Source organism: Hylobates moloch, unplaced genomic scaffold (genome assembly GCF_009828535.3).
Source record: "Hylobates moloch isolate HMO894 unplaced genomic scaffold, HMol_V3 SCAFFOLD_7, whole genome shotgun sequence".
NCBI classification, from domain to species: Eukaryota; Metazoa; Chordata; class Mammalia; order Primates; family Hylobatidae; genus Hylobates; species Hylobates moloch.
This window is the reverse complement of record NW_026652282.1, coordinates 104,409,265-104,436,926: the sequence shown is the minus strand read 5'-3', so window position 1 is coordinate 104,436,926 and position 27,662 is coordinate 104,409,265. Positions and strand designations below refer to the sequence as shown.

Genomic DNA, 27,662 nt, shown 5'->3' with positions numbered 1-27,662 from the left:
GCGGTGGCTTATGCATGTAATCCCAGCACTTTGGGAGGCCGAAGTGGGCGGATCACCTGAGGTTGGGAGTTTGAGACCAGCCTGAACAACATGGAGAAACCCCGTCTCTACTAAAAACACAAAATTAGCCAGACGTGGTGGCAGATGCCTGTAATCCCAGCTACTAGGGAGGCTGAGGCAGGAGAATCACTTGAATCTGGGAGGCGGAGGTTGCGGTGAGCTGAGATCGTGCCATTGCACTCCAGCCTGGGCAACAAGAGCGAAACTCCGTCTCAAAAAAAAAATGTTTGAAATGTGCATTATTTAAGTGTGTGATGCTATATAAATGTGGGAAGGGGTCATTCATTGAGACATTGTTTTTCAGGTTCAGAAAAACTTGGAGCTATCAAGATACCCGCTTTAATTCAGGCCCACTTTGATCTGCTCAGAACAAATTTACTTATTTGAAGGTAGCTCTCTTATAACATCACCCTTTGAAAATTTAGCTTTAAACTGGGATAGGAAGCTTATCTAAAGATAGGAACATTAAAGTGTCACAAAGCTGATGTATTGAAGCCCATAATTAATTCCTCATCCTTGCTTTCAGTGCCTTAACTCTTACTTAACATATAGTTCTTACCAATCTTGGTTTCCCAGTTCATAGTAAATTAAAAGCTGCAAACTAGAAAGAGTGTGTGTGAAGGGAGGGACTGATATTAGAAAGAGGTACATTAGTAGCAGTGGAAGTGACAGACTGACTTAAAGGAGAAAGAAGGGATGAAAAAAGGAGACAACATCATACTACTGCACAGTATAATCATGGATGTTCCCTAAGTCATCAGGCTATGGTTTATTGTGGTCAGTAATCTCTGCTGAAAAACCCAGGGATATGCATATTTTAGGGAAGGTTTCCAGAAGAAATGCTCAAAGTCCCAATACTTAAGACAGTAAATTTCAGTTATCTTGAAATCTTACTTACGTGGAGCAGCTATGATCCTACTGATGTGAGCTACAGGAGGCCTCACCACAAAAAGTGTCATGTTTTGCTCTTGATCTTTCCCTTTTTTGAATTTTTGGTACAGGGCTTGTGGGAATAGGGTGGGATGGGAGGATTGTACTTAGTGTGATGCCTAATGGAACTAGTTAATGGGAGTGGTTCTTGTTCAGCTCGTCCTAAATCTTTGTTCTTTCCGTCTGTTGTAGATGAACAAGGCATAAATTGTACCCTTAGTTACTTAATGACTCTGGTAACCAAAAGAATATTCGACTTTGCTTTTACAGTAATTATAATAGCTCTTTCTGAATTAGTTGCAGAGCTTCAAGTATAAAAGCTGTTTTTACAGTCGACCATGAAATTTAAGGAAGAAATAGCAAGTTTCCAAATCCATGTTCTGTATTCACTTTGCTTTTGTAAGATTTGTTGGAGATGATGGATGGCTTGTTATGATAGCAGATATATTAAATGTAATAAGGGGAAATGTGTGAAATATAGATAAAATTTATTGTTTTAAGGAAATTTATTTTAATCCTCACATATAGGATCTGAAAGAAAAAAATGCCACAATCCTTATTCACTGAAGCTTTAACAGCAGAGTTTCATTCGCAGAAGAAAGAGCTCTTACATACTAACACACAGAGTGATGCATATAGCATCAAATTATTTGTCAAAGAAGTTAGTGAATCATAGTCAACCCATTCTGGGGAGACTTCCTCTTACTGGCCCCCTCCCCATATCCACTCATCTGTGAAATTGGGGGTTGGGTATCACTGAGCAGTTAAAAATAATTCATAAAATATTCATTTGGCTTTCTATGTAAGAGGCCCTTTCCTTTTCAATTTAATGTTTAATCTAGACATTTTCATAATTTTAGAAATTTGAAATGAAATTGCTCCACAAGACTACTTGAGAGAGGCCCACAGATCCGTTGGGAGGCAAAAGCATCTGTTTTTCTATGCTCACATTTTAGAAAAAAATATGTGTGTGGAGAAGTGTGTATGTTTTTTTCCCCCTTAGATCCATCTGGTATGCAGATTAGGTTATTTGTAGACCTAAGTATCTCCTTGTTTGGATTTTCTACATCAGCGCCAAAAAAGGATCTATGTATAAAGATTGATCTTGCTTTGAGTACAGAACAACATGCCTTGATGCTCACCTTACTCTGTTTCTCTTTGATTTAGGCATCTCGCAAATGTCTAAGGGGCTAGGAGAGAAGTGTGGGTGTGGGGAATTGCTAGTTTAATTCACCAAGTTTTCTTCATTTATTGTATGAATACTTTCTCTTTAAGAAAAAGCTATTAGACCACATTCTTTATGTTCAAAGAGGAGACATTTTTCAGCCCCCTTCATTTTTTCCTGCTCTCCTAGTTAATTTTTTTTTTAAAGATACTGTTGTCCTATGGCATCTTATTTACGTTTGGCTATGTTGGAAGTTGAATAAGAGGTATGCTACAGAAATCAGCCTTAAAACATGCCACACTTTACAGAAGAAATCTTCCATAAGATAAAAGGCATTCATCTTCATGAATAAAACCCCCAAGGTACTAAATTGCCTGAGTCTTCGTAAATACATACCAGAAGTCAATTTTGTTAGAATTATTTTCTAATAATCTTAATCTGCACACACATGCTCTCCTATCACCGAATGACAATGCTTCATATTGCAGTCATCTGACTTGAATAAATGTGCTGGATTAGTGAGGCAGAGAAGAGCCAATCACCCATACCAAAGTCAGCCCAATGGCAATGGGGGTGGGGGTGGTACAGATGGAGAAAGAAAGGCTGAAGCTTTTTGTAAAGAAGGAAAACGGAAGTATAACCGACGAATCTCATCAATGCTTATGCTGTCTACAGGGAAGCTTATGCAGAGAGAAGGCAATTGAATAAGGCATCAAATAAAATGCTAGGATGTGAGGATTAGAGAACAAGGATTTCACCAAAGAACATGTCTTTGGGAAGTTTCACTTCCCAGACTTTAACATTGCATTCATCATGACTCAATGGAATACATGGAAGATTTAATGCTAAACAACAGGAGAGGCAAAGAACGAATACAAATAAGAGGCAATAAATGGCCATGAATAAATTAAAGGAGCAACAGACTATTCTTGCTATTGGGGATAAACGGCCATTTAAATACATGTTGACCTTTGTTGGAACACTTCATTGTCTTAATCCTAAAACAGTGTTTGTCAAATTTCACTCCTTCACAAATGTCCTTAATGATTTCTGTGTTATCTGCATATCATATGACTATTATTTACTTAATTTTTTCCTTTATAGCTAGTCACTACTTAAATCTAGTCATGTCCAGAGGGGTAATATCAATGACACTAATACAAGAAAATAAATAGAACTGTATGAAAATAAAATGTATTCATCTAGGTGTCACTGAAAATCCTCTTGTGTACCACCAGGGATGGTGGGAAATATTGCCTTAAAGCAGTCATATCTTTAGGGGAGAGAATGTAGATCAGGTTTCCCTGTCCTGATGAAAGGTTAGTTTCCCATTTATGGTTGAAATTTTAAGAATATCTTCATCTACTTTCAAATCTTCTTGAGTATTGTAAAGGAGCAAAATGATGGACAGAGTTTGGAAGGTAGCAAATGATGCCTGGGACTGTGTAAAAAATCTGGAAACTTACAAAACCATTTCCTGAGGCAATTTACATGTATTTCCCCACACAGGATACCTGCAGCTTTGATCAGCTAGAGTCCTTGGTCATCGGTCCAATAATAAATACTTTAAACTCCTGGATCTTTCCACCAGCCAGCGTCCTGTAAAATGATGCTTTATCAAGCTACGTTGCATTTCCAAATGCTATTCTTGGAGTACCTTATCTAGAGGACTTTTCATGGCACCCTGTTTATATTTGGAAATAGTCTAGATTTTTTTGGAGGGCAGAATTGGAGTGATTTTTAACTAGTATTCAATCTAGAATATCACAGCAAAGGGAAATTAGTTTTTCTTTAACACGACCATGTTTATGACTTTTGTAGCTTCTCTGATATTGGCTATCTCCCCAAATTAGCAAGAAATTTATTTTAGACAGTAAATTTTAAATTACAGCATTCCTGATATCTTCTTTTGTGAAATTTACTGTGAACTATTTATATATTTCTATATTCACATTCACAACAATGTTTGGTTTTAATATTGACACACTTATTCTAAATATCAACTTGTATCTTTGTGTTCTCTATAGACTTTGCAAAATTGTTTGGGCCCAAAACAATATAATCATGAAAATCTGACAGATATACTGGAAGCACTGTATGGGTACTGAGTAGCAAGCTTGGGAGTGCCAGTGGACTCATTACTTTGATTTTTTTTTTTTTTTTTAAGGAATGGCACCATCTGGTATATGGCTGAGTAGTTACTTAAATGTGTGTTATTTCCAGCCACAGCTACTTGAGGGTGGGTGGGATAAAACAAGACTTCCTTCATTGGCTCAAGAGTCACACCTCTCCATCTTTAGGTTTTTATTAGGATCAATAACTCGTCACACCTAAAATGATACCTTACAGTGTTTAAACTTGTAAGAGTCTAAAATTCTTTATAAATGTTATCTGAGTTGTCCTTAAAGCTGCAAACAAATTGGTATTTATTAAACGTGATGTACTAGAAAGAGCCATAAACCTTGAAGTCGGATGGTTCTGGATTTAAATCCTGCCATTTACTTATTAGTTCCATTACTGTGTGCAAAATTTAAGCATGGCTGGTAGAGTAGTGTATTAGAGACCAAGTCCAGCCTAGAACAATGGAGCCTTTGAGTGGGGAGGGAAGAGAAACATATGGGGATGTAGAGGATGGGATGTTCTCCTTTTGAACTTCCTAGTTATGCCTCATCTATGCATTTTCCATCTGTGCAGTGCTTCCAGCACTTGATATCCTCATCTATGGAGATTTTCTGATTGCTGAAAGAAGTGAGTGAACATGTTTATATTTTCAAATAAAAGTAAATATCTCTGAGAAACCTAATGTGTTCTTCAGGCCTTTGATTTTTCAGGATAATTGCTTACTTGGCAGGTTTCTCTCTCTACTGGGAGTCATGTCATCTAAGTGGATCTCAGTTTGCAAATGGACGACAAATGATAGAGGCTTAGTTCATGGGAGGCAAACACAGAATTCTCTTAATTCACAAATGTTTGGTTTGGTCTTTCACTCCTGCTATTTGCATCTGGCATTATTTTCCCCACTCTGCCAGCTCATCCACCTTTCTGATCACACTGACACACTAACAGTTCAAGCACCCTAGGCAGAATTATAGACTTTCAGCGAAATACAGGGGGCTCTTGAAAGCCCATTGTTAAATATTCAGAAATTTTGTGAGCCAGTTATTAAACCATTGGTTGCTTGAAATCAGCCATGATGAGAGTACTAACACCACAAAAATCGAACAATACTACAAATCAGGGCTTTTTATTTTGCTCTCTGGGAGCCAGTTTTCCAGCATACCACTGGATTCAGAAAGAATATTGATTAAAATCTCAAGTGGATGGAAGGGCTGCATTTATTAACCATGTTTCATTATTCTCTTCTTTTAATGAACATTTTTGAATGCCTGCTCTGTGCCAATTCTGGGGCTGGACCATGGAGATACAGAGGTCACAGTAACCTGGTCCTTAGCCTGGAGGATCTCACACTCGAGTGGGAAAGAAAGCCAAGTTAACAGACAATTATAACCCAGTGGGAGAAGTGCGAGAACAGAAATATGTACAAGGTACAACTGAGGAGAGAATGATTAACTCATAATTTGCTATAGATAGAAAGTACTTTGTCTCCAACTGAAGATCTGAAGAAATTTTTCCTGTAGCTTTTATAAGTGGGAACCTGACAAACAGGTAACTTAAATAGAATGCTATTTTGAAAATGAAGAGAGATGTGTTTTAGAGGGCTATTTCTCTTGATTTCAGAAGAGCCCTGCTCTTTTACAGTGCTTACACACTAGGGGAAAGATTTTTATTGGGAGCAACTATAAGCATTTGGTGTGATGGTATCCAGGGCTGACTCCATAAGGATTGGAGTGGCGACTGAAATGATTGGTGAAAAAAGCTAAGTTACAGAGGGTATGAATGATTAGATAGTAAATAGAATGGTATCTGCTAAAGACAATGTATCCCAGCTTTGCCAGTTATAAGCTGTGTAACTTTAGGCAAGTTACCTAACCCCTCAGCCTCAGTTTTCTATCTGTAAAATAAGGATTACAATAGTCGAGAGGCAGTAGAGTAGGGTAGTCAAGAGTGCAGGCTAGACTGCCTGGCTTAGAATTCCTACTTTGCTGTATGACTTTGGGCAATTAACTTAAATATTCTGGGTTTCAGTATCTTTATTTGTAAAATGGGTCTACCATTAGTACCTATTTCATAGAATTGCAGTGAGGAATAAATAAAATAATGTATCTATAGTTCTTAACAGAGTGCCCAATGCTTATCCTATATTAGTTATGCTCTCCCTTCCTTACTCCTTATTTAAATGCCTCTTCCCTTCATCCCTCTCTGCAGAAATCACATCAATCCCTCAAGGCCCAGGTCATATGCAGCCTCCTCCAAGAAGCCTTCCCTGATTTTTGTCCCCCAAGCTCAAAAGGTAGAGAAGAGGTTTCCTGCTGCTGTGGGATGGGGGCCGTGGAAATGCATCATTACTCAGGTGCAGAGGAGTATTGGGGCCACTGGTTAGGATGGCACTGGGCTGGGGATGGAGGGAAGGAGTTGAGGTTTGTACTTGGAGTTTGGCCGTTTAAGTTGAGAGTGCAAAAAGGACAAGAGAAGCTGGGGGTAAACCGACAACAAAGTAACCCACACTGCCACCTTCCCCTGGGCCATCCTCTCCCGCTCCTAGCATTGATCAAAACCATGAACTCAAACTCTACAGTAGCCATGTTTGGGAAGGAGGTGTGTGTGTGTGTGTGTGTGTGTGTGTGTGTGTGTGTGTGTGTGTGTGTGTGTGTGTGTGTGTGTGTGTGTGTGTGTGTGTGTGTGTGTGTGTATTGTAAAGAGAGGCTCCCACCCAGAGACAAAGGAGCACAGGTCATAACCTAACTGGGCATGTGCAGTCATCACAGTGTTTCCAGTACAGGGGAGAATAGGGGTTGGGGGTGGGCGGTGAGAGAGGTGAGAGCAATAATTTGGCAGTCAGTAAGATGCATATCTCCTACGCATTGTAGAACATTGCCTAGGCATCTCGGGCTGCCCTACTCTGACGTAGCATCTAGCTCTTGGCCTTATTTGTGCTTCGTTATAGGAGCAGGGAAGCATAACTATTCCAGGCTTTCTTACTTGACTCCACAGCGGCCTTGGAGGTAGAGATAGCACTAAGGAACATAATCTACATTCCCTTGAGGCCAAGTCTACATGGATATCTTAGGACAGTATTTCTCAAATTGTACACTATGTGGATCACCTGGGGAATCTAGAAAATGCAAGCACCTGAGCTCCTCTCCAGAGACTCTAATTCTCAAGTCTGGGTTAGGGCCAGGGAGCCTGCATTTTAACATCTCATCTTTGGTGATTCTGATGCACACTGAAATTTAAGAACCACCTTTCCATCTGATAATAAGTGCACTTTGAAAATCAAAAAGCAGGAACCTCAATGATGGGATCCTCATCAAAGTGGATAGGAAGGGACACACTGACTATGAGGTGGTCCCTTAGAGATCACCCATGGTAAGTCCTGGGTAGGCAGGGAGCAGCATGAGGACATTCACCCAGACTCCTGGGAAAGGAGCCAAAAAAAGAATTTCTGAAACATTGTTGATTTAAACAGGACTCTCCTGAAGGCAGACCCTGAGACAAAGATTTGAGGGCCAGTAGTTTAATTGGAAGTGATTCTATGAAGAACTAGTAGGGGAGCAAGGAAATGAGACAGGGAGAAGAAAGATGATAAAACAGTGTATTAATCAGCAAATTACCTCTGGGACCTCTGGAGGTGATGGACAATACACCCACCAAAAGGGCCAGGAAGTTGGGGTCTTTGACTTTCAACTACCATTCACCATTAGCTTATAACTGCTTTGGGAAATATTAATTCCTCCCTAACTCTTCTGACTTGTCTCACTCCCAGGCTGAGAGAAAGTCTTCAAGAGGAGAACAGCATGTGCCTACAATAGGATGCTTTTGGCAGGTATAGGAAAGGTTAGTGCCGAGGGGATATGGGTAGGGCACCAACAGCATCTGCTATACTGCAATCACCTCATGTCATATATATAACACTTTAAAGTTTATGTATTGTTTGACATACAACACTGCAGTTGATAAAACAAAACAAAACTGTGAGTTGGGCAATAAAGCATAGTTATGATAAGAGTGGACTCTGGAGTCAGATCGACCAGTTCTTCCTCTTCCAAGATGAGGTGACATTTCACAAGTCGTTTTACCTCTCTGAACCTCAGTTTCCACATCTGTACATTAGGAGTAACTAGGACACTTACTTTTAGGGTTATTGTGAGACCTAAATGAGAAAATGCTTTTAAAATTCCTAACAGAACACCTGCAATATAAGGGGATTCAACCAATGCTGCTTCCCATTCTCCCATCCCTATCTCTACTCATCTCTTGTACTCCACAGCATACAGCCCCAGTGTGTGGCACTGGAGTAGTTCTCAGTAAATGTTTCACAGCCTGGTCAACATAGCGAGACCCTATCTCTAAAAAAAAAAAAAATTGCCTGGCATAGGAGGGAGGATCGCTTGAGACTAGGAGGTCGAGGCTACAGTGAGCCATGATTGCACCAGCCTGGACAATGGAATGAGATGTTCAATCTCAATCTCTCTCTCTCTCTCTCTGTCTCTGAATGAGATGCTCAATCTCTCTCTCTCTCTGTCTCTCTCTCTGTCTTGCTTTCTCTCTCTGTCTTGCTTTCTCTCTCTTTCTCTGTATATGTTATCTATATAAATATTCTGGAAGTCTTAAACAATAGTACATCCTGAAGAAAAGTCCAGATTGCCTATGAAACAGTAGAAGATGGTCTATTTAAAATAATAGAAAATCTGAAAAGTGTATTGCAGAAAGTGTACTGAAGGGGTGGGCACTGAACAAGTTTACATGCAGGGGATAGAACCAGGGAAGGCTTTCCACTGGACAGAAAAGAAGGATCTTTATACTAGGTTTTGAATGACGAGGGGAACTGTTGCTGGCAGGGAGAAGAGAGGATCCCAGGTGGAAAGATGCCCTGGATAAAAACCTGGTGGTGGGATGTAACAAGACAAACATTAGCTAAGATGTATTGAGCTTTTGTTATGTACGAGGCATGGTGTTAAGCGATTTTTTCACACACTTCATCTCATTGAAGCTTCACCACAATCCTTTAAGGTAGGCATTGTTATTGATTTTATATTCCAGGTAAGGAAATTGAGGCACAGAGAAGTTGGATAATTTGTCTCATGCCTCACAGGCTGAAAATGATAGAGCTTGAAGTCAAAATCTGATTTATCTGACTCAAGAACCCAGGAACTAAATGTTGGAAGCTGTAATAATAATTATTGATGATAACAACTGTCACTACTATTGTGGGATGGTCAGCTCCCACCATGAATTCAATTAAAAAAAGACTGAGTACCTGCTATTATTATGTATTATTACCTAAGTGGGGAACAGTTGTGGCCTGAAACTTTGGAAATTCTCCTTTGTTGCTGGACATCCAGGGAATTCCGTTTGGTTTCCCCTAATTATTTTGCAAAGTTTTGTGCTTGGTTCATATGATCATGGCTCCAATTTTCGATTCCCTATCAGCATATGACATGAGTTGTCATTGTTTAATCACAAGCTGCTCTTGTGATGAATGTTGGATAATCAGAACAAAAGCACAGGAAAAATAATTAGAGGGAACCAAAGGGAAGTGGCTCACAGCCTTTAACAAGAGACTGCGAAGGTTTCTAGGACTCAGTCCCTGAAGCTCTGACAATGTATTTTGATCCTTGTCTGAATGCAAATGAATGAGTCCATCAAATCATAGGCAGCTTGTCACAGTGCAGGTTATTTAGCTAGTTAATTAAAAGTCTGAGTGAGCTGGTACCTCTCTGCACTGGGCTCTGAAGATAACCAAAGCTGTGTTCTGACCAGGCAAGTTAATTTAAAATAAGTGACCTCAATTGGGTAATGGCTGCAAGTTCGAATTCAAGAATCGCTATAATTAGTCCCAGATGGATCTTAATTGTTCTTTCAGGAAATAGAGTGGGGATGGGGGAAAGAGAAATGCCCAAGCCCAAAGTAAAAGTTATTAGCTATACCTTTCAAAAGCAGGGGGCGCTGATTGGGGCAGGTATAGTTAATGTTGTATAACAAGAGTTTCATTGCTGTCTTTCCAAATGCATCCCTTTAGATGTGGTACGTAAAATAGGTCTAGGTCTTTAGGAAATAAGGATTAAAATTTAGTGCTTTTAACCATGTGGTCTTAGGCAAGTTATTTAACCTTCTTATGTCTGTTTCTCATCTATGTAATGGAAAAAAAAAACCCACTCTTAGTCCTATCTACTTCAGAGGATGAAAAAGCTACTTCAGGAAAAATCTTTGAAAAATATGGAAAGCTCTACAAGGCAGTGTTTACTCTTGCTTTAGTTCAGGAAAGTTTCCTAATAAAACATTTTTGTTTTTAAAGTATAAGCCTGCTTTAGGTGTGGTCTCTTATTTTTTTTTTAGCCTCCGTGATAAACCAGGTACCTTTTGAGTTACACCTCTCAGAAGGTGGAAGGATTATAGTGGGCAATATGTTTAGCACAATACCTGTATGGTGGTACATGATATTCTAATTTCTTAGATGCACCCACAGAACTGAACACGATTTTGGCTTTGTAAGCTTTTGGAGGAAATCAGAGAGCACACAAATTTAGCATTGTTTGTTATGAAATCGGATCCTTCTCCATTTGTGTTAATATAGATCTTTTACTTGAAATTACGTGCTGGCACAGCACTGTGGTACTGCAAGGTTAGTGTAAGCCACGGTGAGAGAAGGATGGGTTTAGCCTCACTCATTTTTTTAATGAATACTTGGGTTTCCTTTCAGTGTTCTGATACATTCTAATTGTCCGTATCTTTCCAAGCCCTGAAGCCAAAAGTAATAAGAATTTGTACAATGGTAAAAATGAAATAAGTTACAAAAAATCATAACGCAATGTGGAGCCTTGGAAGACCAAGAATTTGACCATCTGGGGATACACAAAATGACTACATTTGAAACTGCTGTTTTGTTTCCCCTTAATTCCACCTTTCAAGGGAAATTGTATACTGATGCCCATCTGAGTTCCCTGTAATGGAATATAAGCATTGAAAACAGACATTTACAACCTGTGCCTACTGACAGTAATAACAACTGTTTATCCATCAACCCTAACTAAAACTCATTAAAGGAGCTTGCTTTTAAATCAGAGTCTGCATTCTCTCTTGTTAGATGAGCCAAGCAAATAATGGAGTTGTATTTCCCAGAATTGCATTGCTATCTAAGGGCTGTGCTCTTTGCTGAAAAGAGCTTGAGGTCATAATGAACAAATAAACAAACAAAAAGCTCTGGCTCCCTTTTATTTTTCATCGCTGGGAAACACCCATCCGTGGCAGGGAGCAGCAGAGAACACAGCTTTGCTAGGGTTTTGCAAAAGTTTAAGTCATCATAGGGTGAATAGTCTTTTCTACAAGTCTCCCTAGAGAGCTCCTGCTGTGTGTGTACCGTGAGTAAAATCCACAAAATGGAATGCATATAGGACTGAGAGTTAGTCTCCAAATGATAAACATCAGGACTTTTTTCCTAAGACAAGTCAAGAAGCATATTTATTTAATTCAACAAATATTTATTTAGTACTTATTAAGTTCGAAGCTGTTTTAGATGCAAGGGATATAACAGTTAACAGAACACAAAACACCCTGCCCTCATGAAGCCTTATATTCTGGTTCAGTTGTCTAGTGCACTTCCGCCTGTGAATTCCTATATAATCTTTACTTCTCATCTTTCCCTCAGTCTACTAATTATTTACCCAACTTAGAGCACATGTCTTACCATCCCAATTAAACAATATGTCTTTGAGGTCAGGGCTCCAGTTTCATACTTCTTAGAGTGCACATCATCCAGTACAGTTGCCTGTATGCAGATATACAATTAATGTTTGTGGATAATGAGAAAGGAAAGGACTCCAAAAACTGGGAAGAAGGATGGGAAGTAATATTAACTTTAAGTTTTATCTTTCTGGTATAGTATGCTTTCATGTGCATTGACTATCTTAATCTAAATGCTAATTACAGGCAGTTGGGTGGGATGTGAAATGGGGGTAAGAAGGCAGGTGGCCTATTCAGGTGAACCCATATGTAGATGCTTATTTGGTCCATGTAATGACATAGTCTTGGGTGGTGTGGCACCAAGAGTGTGAGCACTGGAGTAAAATCTGTGTTTAAATTCTTGCTCTTTCACTCACTAGTTGTGTGGCCGTTATGCATGTCAGTCTCTCTCAGCACCCCAGTTTCTTCACTGTAAAATGAAGGGAGGTAGGTTAATGCCTAAGCAGAATCGTCTCATTTCAGATACCATGTTAGTGTACTGGCAGATGGAAAATGTCTGTTTCTTGAGGATCCAAAGGTCATGATGAAAGGTCAAGTTGTGTTCTGGCCAGTATAACCCATATTCTTATTAGTATCAGGTTTTACTGTTCTGTCTTATGACATCTGAGTCAGTTTCAATTTTTGAATCACCACTGCTTAGTAGTGTTCATGCTGACACATAAGTGGGGATTGTCATACTTATGCAATTATACATTTCCATCCCTTTCCAAACCAGATGATCTTCAATGGGTCCTTGGAAACTTAGTTCAACCAATCCTGAGGAGAAAGCCCTCCCTGATCTGAGTCAGGCTCAGTTAGGATGTTTCTTCTGCATTTCCATTAAGATCTGTGTTCCCCTCTGCCACTGCACTTATCACACTAGACTATGATCATCTGTTTACTTGGCTGCTTCCCTATAAACTATGAGTTTCTTGAGGGCTGGAACTACGTCTTATTGGTTTTTCACTTTTTCTTTACTAGTTCTTATCCAGGACTACAGAGATAGGCAGTGTGATTAGTCATGATGTCTTGCTTTTTATGGAGAGCTTGAAATTGTTTCCTTATATTTCAGAGGATCTACTGGAAAGGATTGTGCATAATAGCCTTCTGTTTTCTTTTTCATGCGGATGAGAAGATAAAACCACTCACTTGTTCCTTCTACTCTAAATATTATTCCTATTTATGTAGATTCTATGAAGAAGACACTTGAGTAGTGGGTCCTTTTTAGTTTCCACAAAGAACCTAGTCTGAGATGGTTCTCTTTATGCAAAAACATCTCTGTTAGATATGTTGGATTCTGTTGTAATAACATTATAAACAGAACCATTCCCATGAAACATCCTAGTCTTCCTCTGGAGTACAGTAAAGGGAAATTCCTATCTGACAACTTTTAAGCTAAGCTCTGAACAAAGCAAATAATATGGAACACATAAAAACAGTTTGTAGACTGAACAGCTTTCTCTATATTTGGAGAAACCATACCATTTACTTTTGGCTCATAAATCCTCCAGTACCTAGACCATTATTAACATTGCTCTTTTTCATTAAAAAATATAGTTTGATGGCGCCAGGCATGGTGGCTCACGCCTGTAATCCCAGCACTTTGGGAGGCCGAGGCGGGTGGATCATGAGGTCAGGGGTTCGAGACCAGCCTGACCAAGATGGTGAAACCCTGTCTCTACTAAAAATACAAAAAATTAGCCCGGCGTGGTGGCGCATGCCTGTAATCCCAGCTACTCGGGAGGCTGAGGCAGGAGAATTGCTTGAACCCGGGAGGCAGAGGTTCCAGTGAGCCGAGATCACACCGCTGCACTCCAGCCTGAGCTACAGAGCGAGACTCCGTCTCAATAAATAAATAAATAAATAAATAAATAAATAAAATATAGTTTGATGGCATGAAATTGTCATGCAGGCATTCTTGACATGGGTAACAAAGAGTATGACCTGTAGGTCACTGAGTGCTAAAAACCATAGAAGAAAGTGGCTAGGATTTCATGTTTATTGTCTTTGTGGGGTTTAAGATTACTGGCTGTAGTTTAGCAAGCAGTGTTGTGGTGGAGGCTGCAGTTGACAGAGTCATTGGGGAAGCATACCAGTGGGAAGTTTTCTCAAGTGAAAATTGTCCTCTGACTTAGTTCCAATAATTTACACTCAATGCTTTATTTTCAACAGGTTGGGTGTGAGATGTAGCCACACCCAATTCCCACAATCTGGGAAGGAAACACGGACAACATTCCTCCTCCCTGATGAAAGAAAATGCAGGGCTGGGCCTGCTGCCACCTTTTATTGATGGGGTTAATGCAGAAGAGCTAATGGCTCTGTTGGGAGATGCACTTTTGTGCCACTGCTTGCAACTCTCTGAGTGGCTTGGTGGCGGTTGCCATGGACACCAAATGGTGAAGGGGCTTCAGTCAGGGTTTGAAGGATTATGTTGTGCTTGAGTAGGTAAGACTGAAATAAAGTTAATGTGTGTAAAAATAAGGTGTTTTTTTCCCCTTTGCACCTTTGAGAAAACAGCAACAAAGTATTCTGTCAAACAACAATTGATTTTATATTGGTCAAAGGAAGCAGGAGGAACAATTTGTTGAGTAGGAAGTTTTCAAGTTAAGCACAAGCAGTAGTTTGAAATAGGTCAAGAGGAGTGAAAAGGACCCTCAGAGCTGTTCAAAAGATAGTGAGGGTATGGTACTTAAAAGTGCCCATTAAGAAGCTTTCTACAGTACCCTCGTTGGCTACCTAGTCCATTGTTTCAGTGTCTCTAGATCCTTATCTCTTAATCCAAGACAGAGTATTACTGAGGTCACACTCTATTTTGGTTTTTCTCTTATTTACCTCAGCAAATGTGTATGTCTTTTAGATAGCATAGCCCCCAGGTTCTGATTTGCAAATCCATTCACCCAGTTATCCTTTTTCTGTGTCCCCATTCTTAATCTCAGCAGGCACATTCTGGGCCAATGCTGAACTCTGAAAGGGATCCCATTCTTCCTTTTTCTGTCCCCACTAATTATCCAGTTATACCTAGAGCTATGATTTCTGCTATTGAGATAATTAAAGGCATGAAAACAATTTCAGCTAAACCACTTGAGTTTGAATATACTATTCTTTTTTTATGAACAATTAATCCCACTATGGAAGGCAAGACCTTTTTGGCCTACAACATCATAAGCAAAGCACTTGCCACTCTCTTGGTGTTATTCACAAATCTAAACCTTTATGGTGATCATAGTGAAGTAACATTATACTGTCAAAGACAAACAGGAAGGCTTCTAATGTCCTGGGAGCATGTCCTAGCCACTTTCACAGGTGGCACGAAGGTTCTTCACTGAACTCATCTCTGACTCCACCAGATCAGTTTCCCTCTCTTGAGACTTACCTCAGATGATAGAAAGAGCTTTTAAATGCCTTTTGAGTCTCAAGCTCAGTGACCACACATTCCTTTCGTTATTCATTTTCTCCCCCTTAAGAAATGAGGTGCAGTGATTCTAATTATAATACCTTGTATTTGTAGACTTGCCCTCTCTGAGGATCTTAGAATACCTTAGAGAAATTGCCTGATTCATCCTAATGTCATCCCAGTAAGGCAAGAAAGGATTTTTATAGTTTATGGCTGAAGTTCCTGAGATGATGAAAGGTGAGGTGGCTGTGCAAGGTCACACAATGATCTTGAAATAGATAGAACTCAGCCAGATTGCTGGTCGTTGGCTTAATACTGGATTCCTTTAGGAAATATTTGATCAGTTGCTATTCTTTATTAGAGTAGGGTAGTGGTGGTTTGTATTTGGGAGGCTACAGATAATATATATTTCTAAATATATATATGTAATAGTGGTATCTGGCTATGAATCTCTTCCACTTTGGCTCCACCCCTAGTGATGTAACACTGTCACAAATCTCCTCAAGCCCAGCCCCCACCTGGGCCCATTGAATGGTGTCCCTCACTTGTCAGTTTGTCATAACCTTTGAGCAGAGATAGTTTGACCTTGCCAAATCTGGACTGAAGTAAAGCTGTCCCTGAAAGGATGAGCTTAATTTGACTGGACGGGCCAGGTGGTGGCTTGGTAACAATGACATCAAACTAGTCCATGGCTGATTCCCACATTTGGTCTCATCAAAGTCCAGAACTTTGCACGGATCAATTAATGTCCTTTGCCCTTCCGTGTTAGTGCAGTGAAGAACTTGAGTCTGCACTTTTAATTTTATTTTTTGTTATTGCTCTATTTGTATTTGCTTGATGCCTCTCAGTAAAGGAGCTCGAGAGTGTAAATTATTTTAAACATACGGGTCCTGTGGCAATGTGAGCTTGAACAATAACTAGCTTTTGTGTTGCTTTTGTAAACTATGGTTCTTGCAGCCATCACAAAACTGTTTGTTACAGCATCTGTTAGAATCTAGAACAAGACTCCTGTAATCATGCAGCTGTGTGATGAACACTCTAATTGCTACATTTTTGTTGCTCTTAATCTGGGAAAATTTCCTAATAAAGCTGGATGATGATTTTTAAAAGTTCATTAATGTTTACAAGCTAGTATTTCTGACTCACAGGACTTAATCTCTCAGTGTCTGCAAAGGCTTAACTGAGTGTTCACAGTGTAAGTCATACAAAGTAAGAGGTATTAGGGTTCTTTCTTCCTTTGCCAACTAAAAACATATTCACTGCCTATGGAGGGATGAAATAGCTATATATGGCTAGTGTTTCCTTTCCTTTTTTTAAAAGTATGAACTGGAGATCTCACTTGATTTAAGTGATGGGATTAACTCAAAATAAAGAGGATATTTGCATCAGTTTTATTGTTCTATTTGAATTGGTCCATATTTTTATAATTTTGGAATAAGATACCAGCCTTAATGCTAAAATGCGGCATTAAAGGGTGGGAGAAAAGGCCTTGATTTAATACATCTGTATTGCAATCTACTATATGTTGGATCTGAGCAGTAGGATAACAGTGAATATAGATATAATGAGGAACTTATGATAGGCTTATGATACACAAACAAATCTCAGTTAATCAGAATCCAATTACCAGAAGCCCTTAATTAATAGGGATTTTCCCTAGGTATTTCCTAGAAGGGCTGAGGCCATATTTATTTATATATACATATGTGGCACAGCTTTGATCAACCAGAAACTCTTTTTAATGCAGACATTTGTTCTGTGTTCTAAGGATAGAGGTAAATGATAAACTTCCAGGCTGTGCCCTGGCCTTAAGATACATTATCTCAATCTTCCCATCATCTCTGTCTCCAAGTCTCAGCAAAGCTCACTGATGTTGAGGCGTGTAAGAGTGTCAGTCAGCTAAGAAATCAATGATGGTCACCAGCCTGGAAACCTGAGAAAGCAGGAAAGTTGATTCACACATTTTTAGATATTTATTATATTCTGACTTCTAGAATTATTTCATTGACATATCGCCCTACTAGATTGCAAGCTTCTTCAGCAGGGAAGACCTGTCCTTTTCTCCTCACCCTAGCACTGAGTGTGGCAAAATGGGTTGGGAATCAATCAATATTTCTTGAACTAGATTTCCTACCTTGTTTTTCACAGCTGTGGGAACCATAGCCTGATGGAACTGGAAAAGACCATCATATTCCACAGATTCATTTTACAGTTCAGGAAATGGAGATGTAGAGAGATTGATTTTTTTGAACTCATACAGCTTGGGGCTAGAATCCAGCTCTCCTGCCTCAAGGCTTCTGTACTCTGCTCTACAAAACCCCAAGGTGTCTTCAGTCATCCCAACGACTCTCAAAAAGTTCCCTAATGAAAATTAATTTGAATTTGTGTTTATTTTAAAAATAAAACGCCCAAACCTCACAAGAAATAATCAAACATTTATCAGATCTTTGTTTAATGGGAGGAGGGAACTGTTGATTAAATAGAACATTTCCTTTTTGACCCTAAAGCTTCTATCATCTGAAATAAACAAGAGTCTTGCCGTTTCAAAGTAATGATATTGAATGAGTTTTTTTTCCTCTTTATTTTCCCAGAGGGGATTTGCTTCTAAACAGTCACAAAGCCAGTCTAGCCAGTCTAGTGTGAGGTATGACCAGAGAATCGGGCCATCTTTTTTAATAAGCTGAAGATAAAATTCCTAAATATAGAATACTGATGTCTGCTACTAACTCCTAGGATAAATATCTTTGCATTTATAGAACAAGTTTATTTAAGGCTGTCAGTGAGTGTCAAAGTCACCTAACCTATGTTGTTGAAGGCTTTTACCACAAGTAGAGTCTCGCTTGCTTAGGGCCTAAAGATATTAGGTTAGACTTAAGATAAACCATGTTTCCAAGGAACATCTTTAAGAAATCCAACCATAGGTTTTGCTTTTGGGACACCATTCTGTAGTTTTGGGTGCATTATTCCTTCAAAATATTAATTCAGGTAGCCCAATAAGTGTTAAGTAATAGCATCAAATTGCCATGTCATTAGATTAAGAAATAGTGACCACGATTTGGACACCATGATTGGTTAGGTAACAAAAAGTGTCCTTGAAAAGGAAGAATAAGGCAACCAACTTGCAGAGAGACACCTGGAATGGCTGGAGGCAGAGGAAAAAAGGGAACAACCTACTAAAATACAGTAAGAGATGAAGGAAGGCCAGTGGGTTGTTTGGCCATGTATTGATCTACTCTGGAAGCTTGCCATTAGGAAATTGGGAAGCAGGGAAAGCAAAGAGGAATGGGATCTCCTCTTTTACATATAGTCCTTAATATGCACTTGGGAGAAGAAGATGGAGAGATATTATAGGTACTAAGAACACTTTCACCTTACATTTCATGATTGATTCAATCGTATGCAAAAATAAGTTCTAGGCTTTTCTAATTTCTTTCATTCTACCAGCATTTACATACCTAGTTTTTGTTATATTATTTTGCGTTTGTCAAGATGCTGCTCTCTGACTTGAATCACATTCTTAAGGGCTATTACAAATACTTAAAAAAGAAAGAAAGAACTTTTATTTCCCCCAATAGTGCCTAGTATAGTATTCTGAATATAAGCCCTTGTGTGACGCTTAACCTCACAACAGTTGGCTGGCTCTTGTCTGGGACAGTTTCCATGTAAATTACAATGCCCATTCTGGAGGTCTGATCCTATTTGCCTTCCTTCTTCTTTATGAATTACCTCCTGAATATTCAGTGATTTCTTAGGTAGCTAAGCAATTACTCATCTACTCCAAGAGATCCCTTTCTGTGCACTCCTTGTTTCTCTCATGGGGGCATGACCTCAGATTGACCTCTGAAATCCAGGTAATAACATCTGTCATATCCTTTACTTGTGTTTGTCTTTTGAAGATGCTGAAAGACTTCTCAGCCAGCCCACACTAGACACAGGCTGGTAAAGAAATGACATCCTGATTTGCTTTAGGGTGGCTCCAGTGTAGCTGTACTGTCTGTCATCTAGTACCCAACCCACCATAAAATTTGAATGTCATGGAGGACACAGAGACCTAAGTGAAGTATAGAGCCACTACTATTTAGTGGCGGAAGACTGTTTAACTCTCTGCTTATAACCATGTCTCTGAAAGCAGGTCTCTAGAAGAACTTTAGAATCCTCAGGTGTCTAGAAGAACTTTAGTATCCTAAGTATAGAAAATGTTTTAGATAAACTCTAGCATTGAAGAGTCTGATCAGACTTAGTGCTTCAGGGTAAGTTGTGGCAGTAGGTGTGGAGAAGAGGAAGAAAAATTTGAGTAATTTACTTCTGTATCCCTGTCCCTCCAAATTTATAATTTATATTAACCATGGCTCCTGACGATCTTCTTTTTCAGACTTCGGATAGGATGAAAGGGAATACTATGGAATAAGGCAAAATATATGAGGGTATCAAGAAGTCTTATAACTTCTGGTTGAATCTATTCTGATTGGAAAATTCTGTCAGATGCAAGGCCAATCAGAGCAGTGATTAACAGTACCTGGTGTCAACCTCCCTGGGTTCAAGTTCCATCTCTACCAATTATTAGTTGCATGACCTCTAAGTCTCAATTTCCTTATTTGTAAAATGGAAATAATCTTTCCATCTACTTACAGGGATAATATGAGGATTAACTCATATGAGATATATAAGCATACACATATATACACATACATTGCTTAAAATAATATCTGAAACATAGTAAGCATTCAATACATATATATTTATTATTAAAAATGGCCAGTTAGCATATGTGGTTCAAGGTTTTAGTGCCTTTAATTATTTTAGGTGATGCTGAAAAATCTAGTTAATCCTCAAATTGTTCTTGAGCTTATCAATCAACATGTGTTTCCCAGTGTTATATCACAGGAAAAAAAAAAAACAGAGAGGTTTTCTAACATGCTAAACTTATATTAGTGAGACCTGAGCATAGCCCAACTCTCAGACTTTGCTCTCATGATATGACCTTAGATTGAACTGATACCTTGGGGAAGCCACAAGGACATTGTTCTTCAGCAATAGTTCTCAAATAACTCATTTTCATGAACACAGAAACTCACCACTCATGAGCAAATAGCTATGGTTATCAGTTACTGAGTACCTACTGAGTGCCAAGCACTGTACCAAGTGCTTTCCACATATAATCTTATTTGATCCTCACAACAACCATGAAAGGAAGGTAGTGGAACAGTCTTTTAAGCTGAGAAAAATGAGCCCCAAAGAAATCGTCACCTCCCCCGTTGTCACACAACAAGGAAATCAGGGAGCTAAAATTAGAAATCATGTCTATTTGATTCCCAAGCTTGTGTTTACTCAACTATATGGCAAACAAAATATTCCAAAAAGAAAGAATGCTAACCCAAACTGTCTTTTGGATTGGTAAGTGAGCTTAATGTTCTACATGGAACATTGAGAGTAAGGGCTGGAATAAAAAGGGACCAACAAAGTGGAGAGGAATGGGGCAGTACCACTATCTGCTGAGTGAGGGTGAGGCAGGGAGCAAGCATGTAGCTATAACATTTTTGCTTCACTTGTCCTAGGTCCAGCTGTAGGCAACAGTGCTCTAGTGACCACAATTTCTAGACATATTTTGAAGTGTAAGCACTCTCCCCTTTGAGTTACAGTCTCATAATTTAGAAGGGCCCCTAATGTTGTTCATCTTGCTTATACTGTTTTATTTAGGAAACTGACTTACTTTCATTTCTTAAAACTACCATCTTCAAAGTGACAGCCGGGGTTTCTGAAATGAAATCTACCTGAAGGATTGACCTGCTTCAGGAATCTGTCCTTAAGAAATGCTACCTTCACATCATCCATGATGAAGTGATTTTAGCCTGGAATATCTCAAGGGGAAATTATACGTTATATAATATTTTAGGTAGAACGTTGAAACATACTGGTTTGGGCCCCACTAAATTAGCACATGCTATAATTTAGGCAGAGGATATGCTGAGACTTGTCTGTAAATTTTCTATGGAATAAAGTGAAACACGGTTAAGACTGAAGGAGGAATGTGTAAATCTTTTTAAGGGGACAGCCTTTTAGATATATAATGAATAGACAAATTAGAAAATACTTTTATCTATTTATTAAATAAGTCTTCTATAAGGATATTTACTTGTCAACACACAGGATTAATTTGGAATATTTGTATATTCTTGAAAACAATGTTAAGACATATCTAGATCTGACTTTTCACTAATTCAGTATGGCTTCACCTTCATATAGCCTGAACTAGTGAGATTTTACTGTCTTCATTTCCTCTCTGTTTTATAATGAGTCGTTTCTAATATTGACTCTGTCTCTAGTCTAGTTAAGCTCATTTGCTCTGGTACTGTCCTTAGGCATGCAGAACAGTTGGTCAGTGCTCTTTTTATGGTAACTCTTTATACTTGAGAAGGTGATTAAACTACCTCTTGGCTCTCTTTCACCAGGCTAAACAACCCCAAACTCATTTAGCCTTTCCTCACAGGCCCCATTTTCTAACACTTTTATCATATTTTTGCTGCTCTTCTTTGGATCTTCTCTAATTGTTTTGCAACTGTTTTAAGATTTAACCTGATAAGCAGGCCAAATCCAAGTTTTGGCATTGGCTAAATATTTATTTAATGAGCAACTTACAAATTAAAAGAGGTGGTGCAGTGTAGGGGCAAGAGAACTGTATGAGGAATCAGAAGACTTGAGTTTTATCTTTGCTCTGCCACTTACTAGGATTGAGCAGAGGGTTACATTTAAACAAGTCATATAAATGTCTCCAAGTTTCAATTTATCATCTGTAAATTTGGGATAAAACGTATCTGCTCCGCCTGCCTCCTACAGTGAGTGTCAAATCAGATTATCTATGTGAAAACACTTTGTTTTGGCATCAAAGCACTGTATAAACACTACGTGTCAGGCACCTTTCTAAATGGTTTGCATATATTAACTCATCATAGTACAGTTATCACTCTCACTTTACTATGAAAAAATGGAGGCACAGAGAATTGAATAACTTGCCTTAGGTCACAAAGATAGTAAGTCACAGAATCCATGCAGACTGGCTCCAGAGTCCATGCTCTGAAACGCTGTTATGCTGCTTCTCTGAATAGACATTAAAGATGCAATAAAGCCTTAAGATATATATTACTGTGGTGGAGGATCTCTTCGAATAGATAACTCCCAGAGAGGCAACCCTTTCAAAAATTAATGTTTAGATTGGTCACTGAATTGAGTAAGGCAGCTGTCCACCAGTGAGGAGAGCTTCACAAGCACAACACAATAATAGGAATGCTATATTGGGTCAGGCCAATGGTTCATTCACCCTTGTACACCTAAACCTTCTTATGGAAAGTGCTCTTAATTCTTGAATTCAGGATATACAGTCTCTAAATATTCTCTATGTGCCCTACCAACCCTTCATGGTTTCATCTCTCTCTAGTGCCGTCCTTTTCTATGTTAATTCTTATATCTATAAGTTTAGAATGCTTCTCTGGTAGATTAACTATTAAATAGAGATGTGAAAGACAGATTGATACCTAATTGAAATTTTCCCCTAATGTAATCTCAAGGGTTGAAATAGTTAAAAGTAAAAGAGCTTTGGGGAAAAAATATTGAAAGAATTTTGATTTACCTTATGTATTTGAATATTCACAGGGAAAACCAGAACTTATATCATGACATGAGGAGGTTATGCTATATAACACTATGTTGAAGACCTGCTTATATTTTAAAATTGCACCACATTGAGGCATTTTTATTAACACTCATTGGACATAGAGTACAATATAAATTTAATTTATGCCAAAATCTGATCTATAGGAAACAGTGTTATAGTGGTGTAACAGGCTCTTCTACCTCAGATAGTGGTATGAAATATCATTTTGTGGGAGACTGTAGAAGTTTCCTTCCATAAAAATGATCTCAGAGCTGAATACACTCTTGGAGGATGGGAGCATCTCTAGGGAGAACTTAATACTGATTGGATTATAAATGCTATCATTCCAATCAGGATCTGTATAGTGAAGTATGATAAATTTATCAAAAGACTGGTTAGGAACCAATGAGAAAGGTGATAGATATCTCTGTATTTTAGTATTCGATGTCTTTAAAAAATGTTTTCTATAAATAAATATCATGTTGAAGTTGTTGCTTAATTTAGATCATTTGTTTAATGAAAATTTATTTTCATAAAATAAATTATGGCAAATTCACTAGATCATTGGAATAAGCTTAAGCGGAAAGCCACACCTTTGAGAAAATGTGTACTTTAATAATAATCACATCGTGTAACTGTAGGTACTTTTTTGCCTCTGGATGGAAATACAGCAAAATTGCAGTGGAACTTCTGAAATGTTCTTTTTCAGTATCCATCTATCCATTCATTCATCCAACACTATGTGCCAGTTACTCTGTTGGACACTGGAGATATAATAGTGGACAAGATAAATCTAGTCTTTCCCTCATAGAATTTATGGCCTAGTAAGAACACCTTAAATGGCAGAGAAAACAATCATGAGTTGATGGTTTTATAACAATTTTTTGAAAAAGGGAAGAAGAATAAATGAAAGTAACTCTCTATCCTTACTTAGATGTTGCTAAAACTTTTCTTTGAACAATGTTTCCTGAAAAATTGTATAGAAAGTGTTTTAAAGGATACTGTGAATGTGCATATAGAAGAAAGGAAGATGGAGAAGTATGACATGAAAAGAGAATAGAGTTTTTGAATGATACTAGTTTAGTTTTCCTGAAAGTGTCTAGTAATAATGATTGTTTTTTTCTGTAGCATTTTATGCTTTTTAAAGCAATTACACCAACGATGTGATATAGAGAAAATTTTATTTTCTCCATTATGTAGATGAGAAAACTGAGGCATAGATATTTAAGTGCCCAAGGTCCCACAATTATATAGAATTCAGAGCTCTACCCACTGCTTTTCTATTACATAATGCTGAAAAATCCCAGACTGCAGTATAAAGTTCTATAAAATCCAAAAGACTTTAACAGAGTATAAGATATCTAAGAAGCCAAAGTCACTAATACAAAAGAAGAAAAACAAAGTATGACAAGGAGGATGTTCTTCTGCTTTGGGCTATTAAGTAGGTCACCCACTAAAAGGCTATTTTGGTATAAAATTTTAGAGGGCATGTAGTACATACACCAACATCACTGACCTGATTCTTCACTTTCAAGATCTAAGAAAATCAAAGGAAGGTATTTTTTTTTGGGGGGGGGGGGGGAAGGGGCAGATAGATCATTTGTGTAGCTCTAGAGAATGTTAGTTGAGAAACTTGATTTAACCAGGCTAGTGCTCTAGATTTTCTGTGAAGTATGATTCACTAGAGGGTAATGCTGATCTTAACAACGGGACACTTTGTATTTCTACGATATAGAGTCAGCAATTTCCCTCCTTCCCTTTCTCCCTTTGTCCTTTCCTCCCTTCCTTCCTTCTCTTCCCTTCTCTTTCCTTTTGTCACCTATTTTCGTTTGCATTTCTCGTCTTATGGGGGCATATCTGACAAATTATTAATATTTAATTTGCTATAAAACAGCTCTCCCAGGCAATAGCTGCTCACTATAATTTCAATCTCTGAAGCTGTTTTGGCCCCTAGGTACACTGGGATTGAATTAGAATGGAAATGTTTCCCTTACAGTTTTGTTTATGGCAGTGTGGGCACTTTGTTATTAACTGGCAAATTGAAACTTCTAAGGAAAGTAATAAACTTTCTTCACATTTCAGCTTGACTCTACCCTGAACAGATCTGGTTTAGGGTGACACATTTCTTCTAATATTTTTTAGTCTTAAATTTAAATATCCAAGCTTAATAATGAATATATTTTGGCCCATTGAATTCTATTTTTAAAAGCATAAACATTTTTCTCATATGCCACATCTTATTTAAAAATGGTCTTGCTCTGTTGCCCAGGCTGGAGTGCAGTGGTGCAATCATAGCTCACTGCAACCTCTGCCTCCCGGGTTCAAGCGATTCTTGTGCCTCAGTCTCCTGAGTAGCTGGGATCACAGGCGCCCGCCACCATGCCCAGTTAATTTTTGTATTTTTAATAGAGATGGGGTTTCACCATGTTGGCCTTTAAAATAACATAATTTTGTTTGAGACAGAGCAAGACTCTGTCTCAAAAAAATTATGTTATTTTAAAGTAATACAAGATCTTATTTCTCCTTTGAGAAATTATGGGACAGTGATAACTTGTTGCCCACATTGTCAGCATGTAATGGGTCTTAAATGAATATCTGTGGAGTGAATGAATTAAAAAGTTATAAAATGGGAAAAAATGGTCTTAAATTGTTCTCTCTCTCTCTCTCTCTGATCCAGAGGGATAATCTGCAAAAATATAGACAAATTCAAAACTTAGTGAGTACTGTCCTGACAGTCTGTCTATCCATAGTTATCAAGAATGGGTGGTGATCTTTAGAAAGGTCTGGAAATAGTATGTATTCCAGCAATGAGGCTCCTGAAGCAAAAACCCTATCCCTCTGCACTACTTAGTCCCTTGTCTGTTCCCTGTTGGGAATAAGGTATGGGAAAGGAAGGGGATTACTTTGAAAGTCAGTTGTCTATGAAACAGAGGTGTGGAGGGATATGTTTATCTGATAGGTAGCATTAAATTGCAAATACTTCCAGATTAATCATGGTATGCAATTTTCAACAGCTTAGATTTTCTTCTCTTTTCTTTCTTTCTTTCTTTCTTTATTTCTTTCTTTCTTTCTTTCTTTCTTTCTTTCTTTCTTTCTTTTTTTTTTTTTTTTCTGCAGCCACTGGGGAGGAAAAAAGGATTAGAGAGACTATCAAAAACTGTTGGCACGTTTAGTCTGTTGGCTACTTAATTTATTAGCAGATATGGGAGCTGCCTCAGGTTGATAATTTAACATGTTGGCTGGCGGTGAAATAAATCTCAAACGTACCTGTTCCAAAATTGTGTTAATCCTTTCGACTTCGCAGTCAATCAAGTATCGCTTTTCCTGCCTCCTGTCCATTTCTTCAATGATGCGCCTGAATTCCTGGACGTCCTTTATGTTTCCCACAGACCTTGCTGTCACTTGCCAGTTGTTTTGCACTGCTGCTTCCATAATCGCTTGGAGGATGGAAAATCCTGAAGGAAGGAAAAACAGCTTCAATGATTTAAAAATCTTTCTGTAGGTATTAAAGATTCTACTGAATTTCTATTCACAGTCCATCAGGTACCTTTGAACCTTATCCATTATGGAAAGCAGGCTTACTCATAACCTCAGCCTTAACCCTCCAGACAGTTCACACTTCCATTTTGTTGTAAAGGAAAGAAGATTCTACAACTTTTGGGCACCAGGCATCAAGTGTCTACATGAGAGCTCACAGCTGAATTATATTATCTAATTGTTTTTATTGACATGCACTATCAAAATATCTATGGAATAAAATCAAGAACTTCTTACAACTGCCTGCAATTTCCTTACTGCAGTTGAAGCTCATTTATTTCATCTTCTATATAAGCATTCTGGCAAATTAGAGATAATTTCAGTAGAGATAGAGCCTCTTTATAATATGGCTTCTCCTTACATAGAAAGACTATCCAACAAGGTAAATTATGTCTCCCAAGTAAAATAATTTTATGAAAACCTGAAAAAGACAGTCTATAACAAAGATATCATACTTGTGAGCTCTTGATCACAACATTATGAAAAAGTTCAGTCATATTAAGCTTTCCTGAGTTCTTTCCCTTTCTCAATTAAATTTACCAGGAATTCCTTGTTCCTTTTTATCTAATTTACGTTAGATAACTGTTAGCTACTATTACCCTGGATCTATGTTGAATGAGAAAAAGAGAAAAGATCTGATGCTTGAGTTTTGGGTAACCTTTTTGGAGTTAGGGTTTAAGAAGTTGGGACGAACAAAATATCTAAAGTATGATCCATAAGAATAGCACAAGAATTTTCTACATGCTGGTCTTTTAGAGTATTCATGTCTCTAATATTACATTGTGTCTATAGTTTTGCTTCTGGTTTGAATCCGTATCTGAATATAACTTCAACTATAGATATAATTTTATTGGGATATTGCCAAAAGCAGCTCATTTCTTCCCATAAACCTAAATAGTTTTTCATTTATATTCAAGTAATGACTAATGGGAGTGGGTGATAGGGATGATTTGCAAAGCCAAAATGATCCATGCCATAGCAATTTGATGACTGGAGGAGAAGAGAATGGGAGAGGATTGCGATGCCCTTTGAGCATATTCCAGGTTCTGTGCTGTTTCGGGCTCACCCTTTAGTGTAAGCAGGCTACA

At 38.3% G+C, this 27,662-nt stretch overlaps 1 protein-coding gene across 8 annotated transcripts in view; it reads right to left on the bottom strand.

Annotated features, from left to right (window-relative positions):
- Positions 1–27,662, bottom strand: part of GRIA3 (glutamate ionotropic receptor AMPA type subunit 3) — a 319,120-nt gene that overhangs the window by 140,407 nt on the left and 151,051 nt on the right. For all 8 annotated transcript variants that reach the window (XR_009214295.1, XM_032757560.2, XM_032757559.2 and 5 more), the window contains one exon: positions 26,305–26,492. Coding sequence is in view for 7 of the 8 variants with exons in the window: in XM_032757560.2 (XP_032613451.1) it covers positions 26,305–26,492 (188 nt within the window). In the remaining variant the exon portion in view is untranslated. The remainder of the gene's footprint in view (positions 1–26,304; positions 26,493–27,662) is intronic.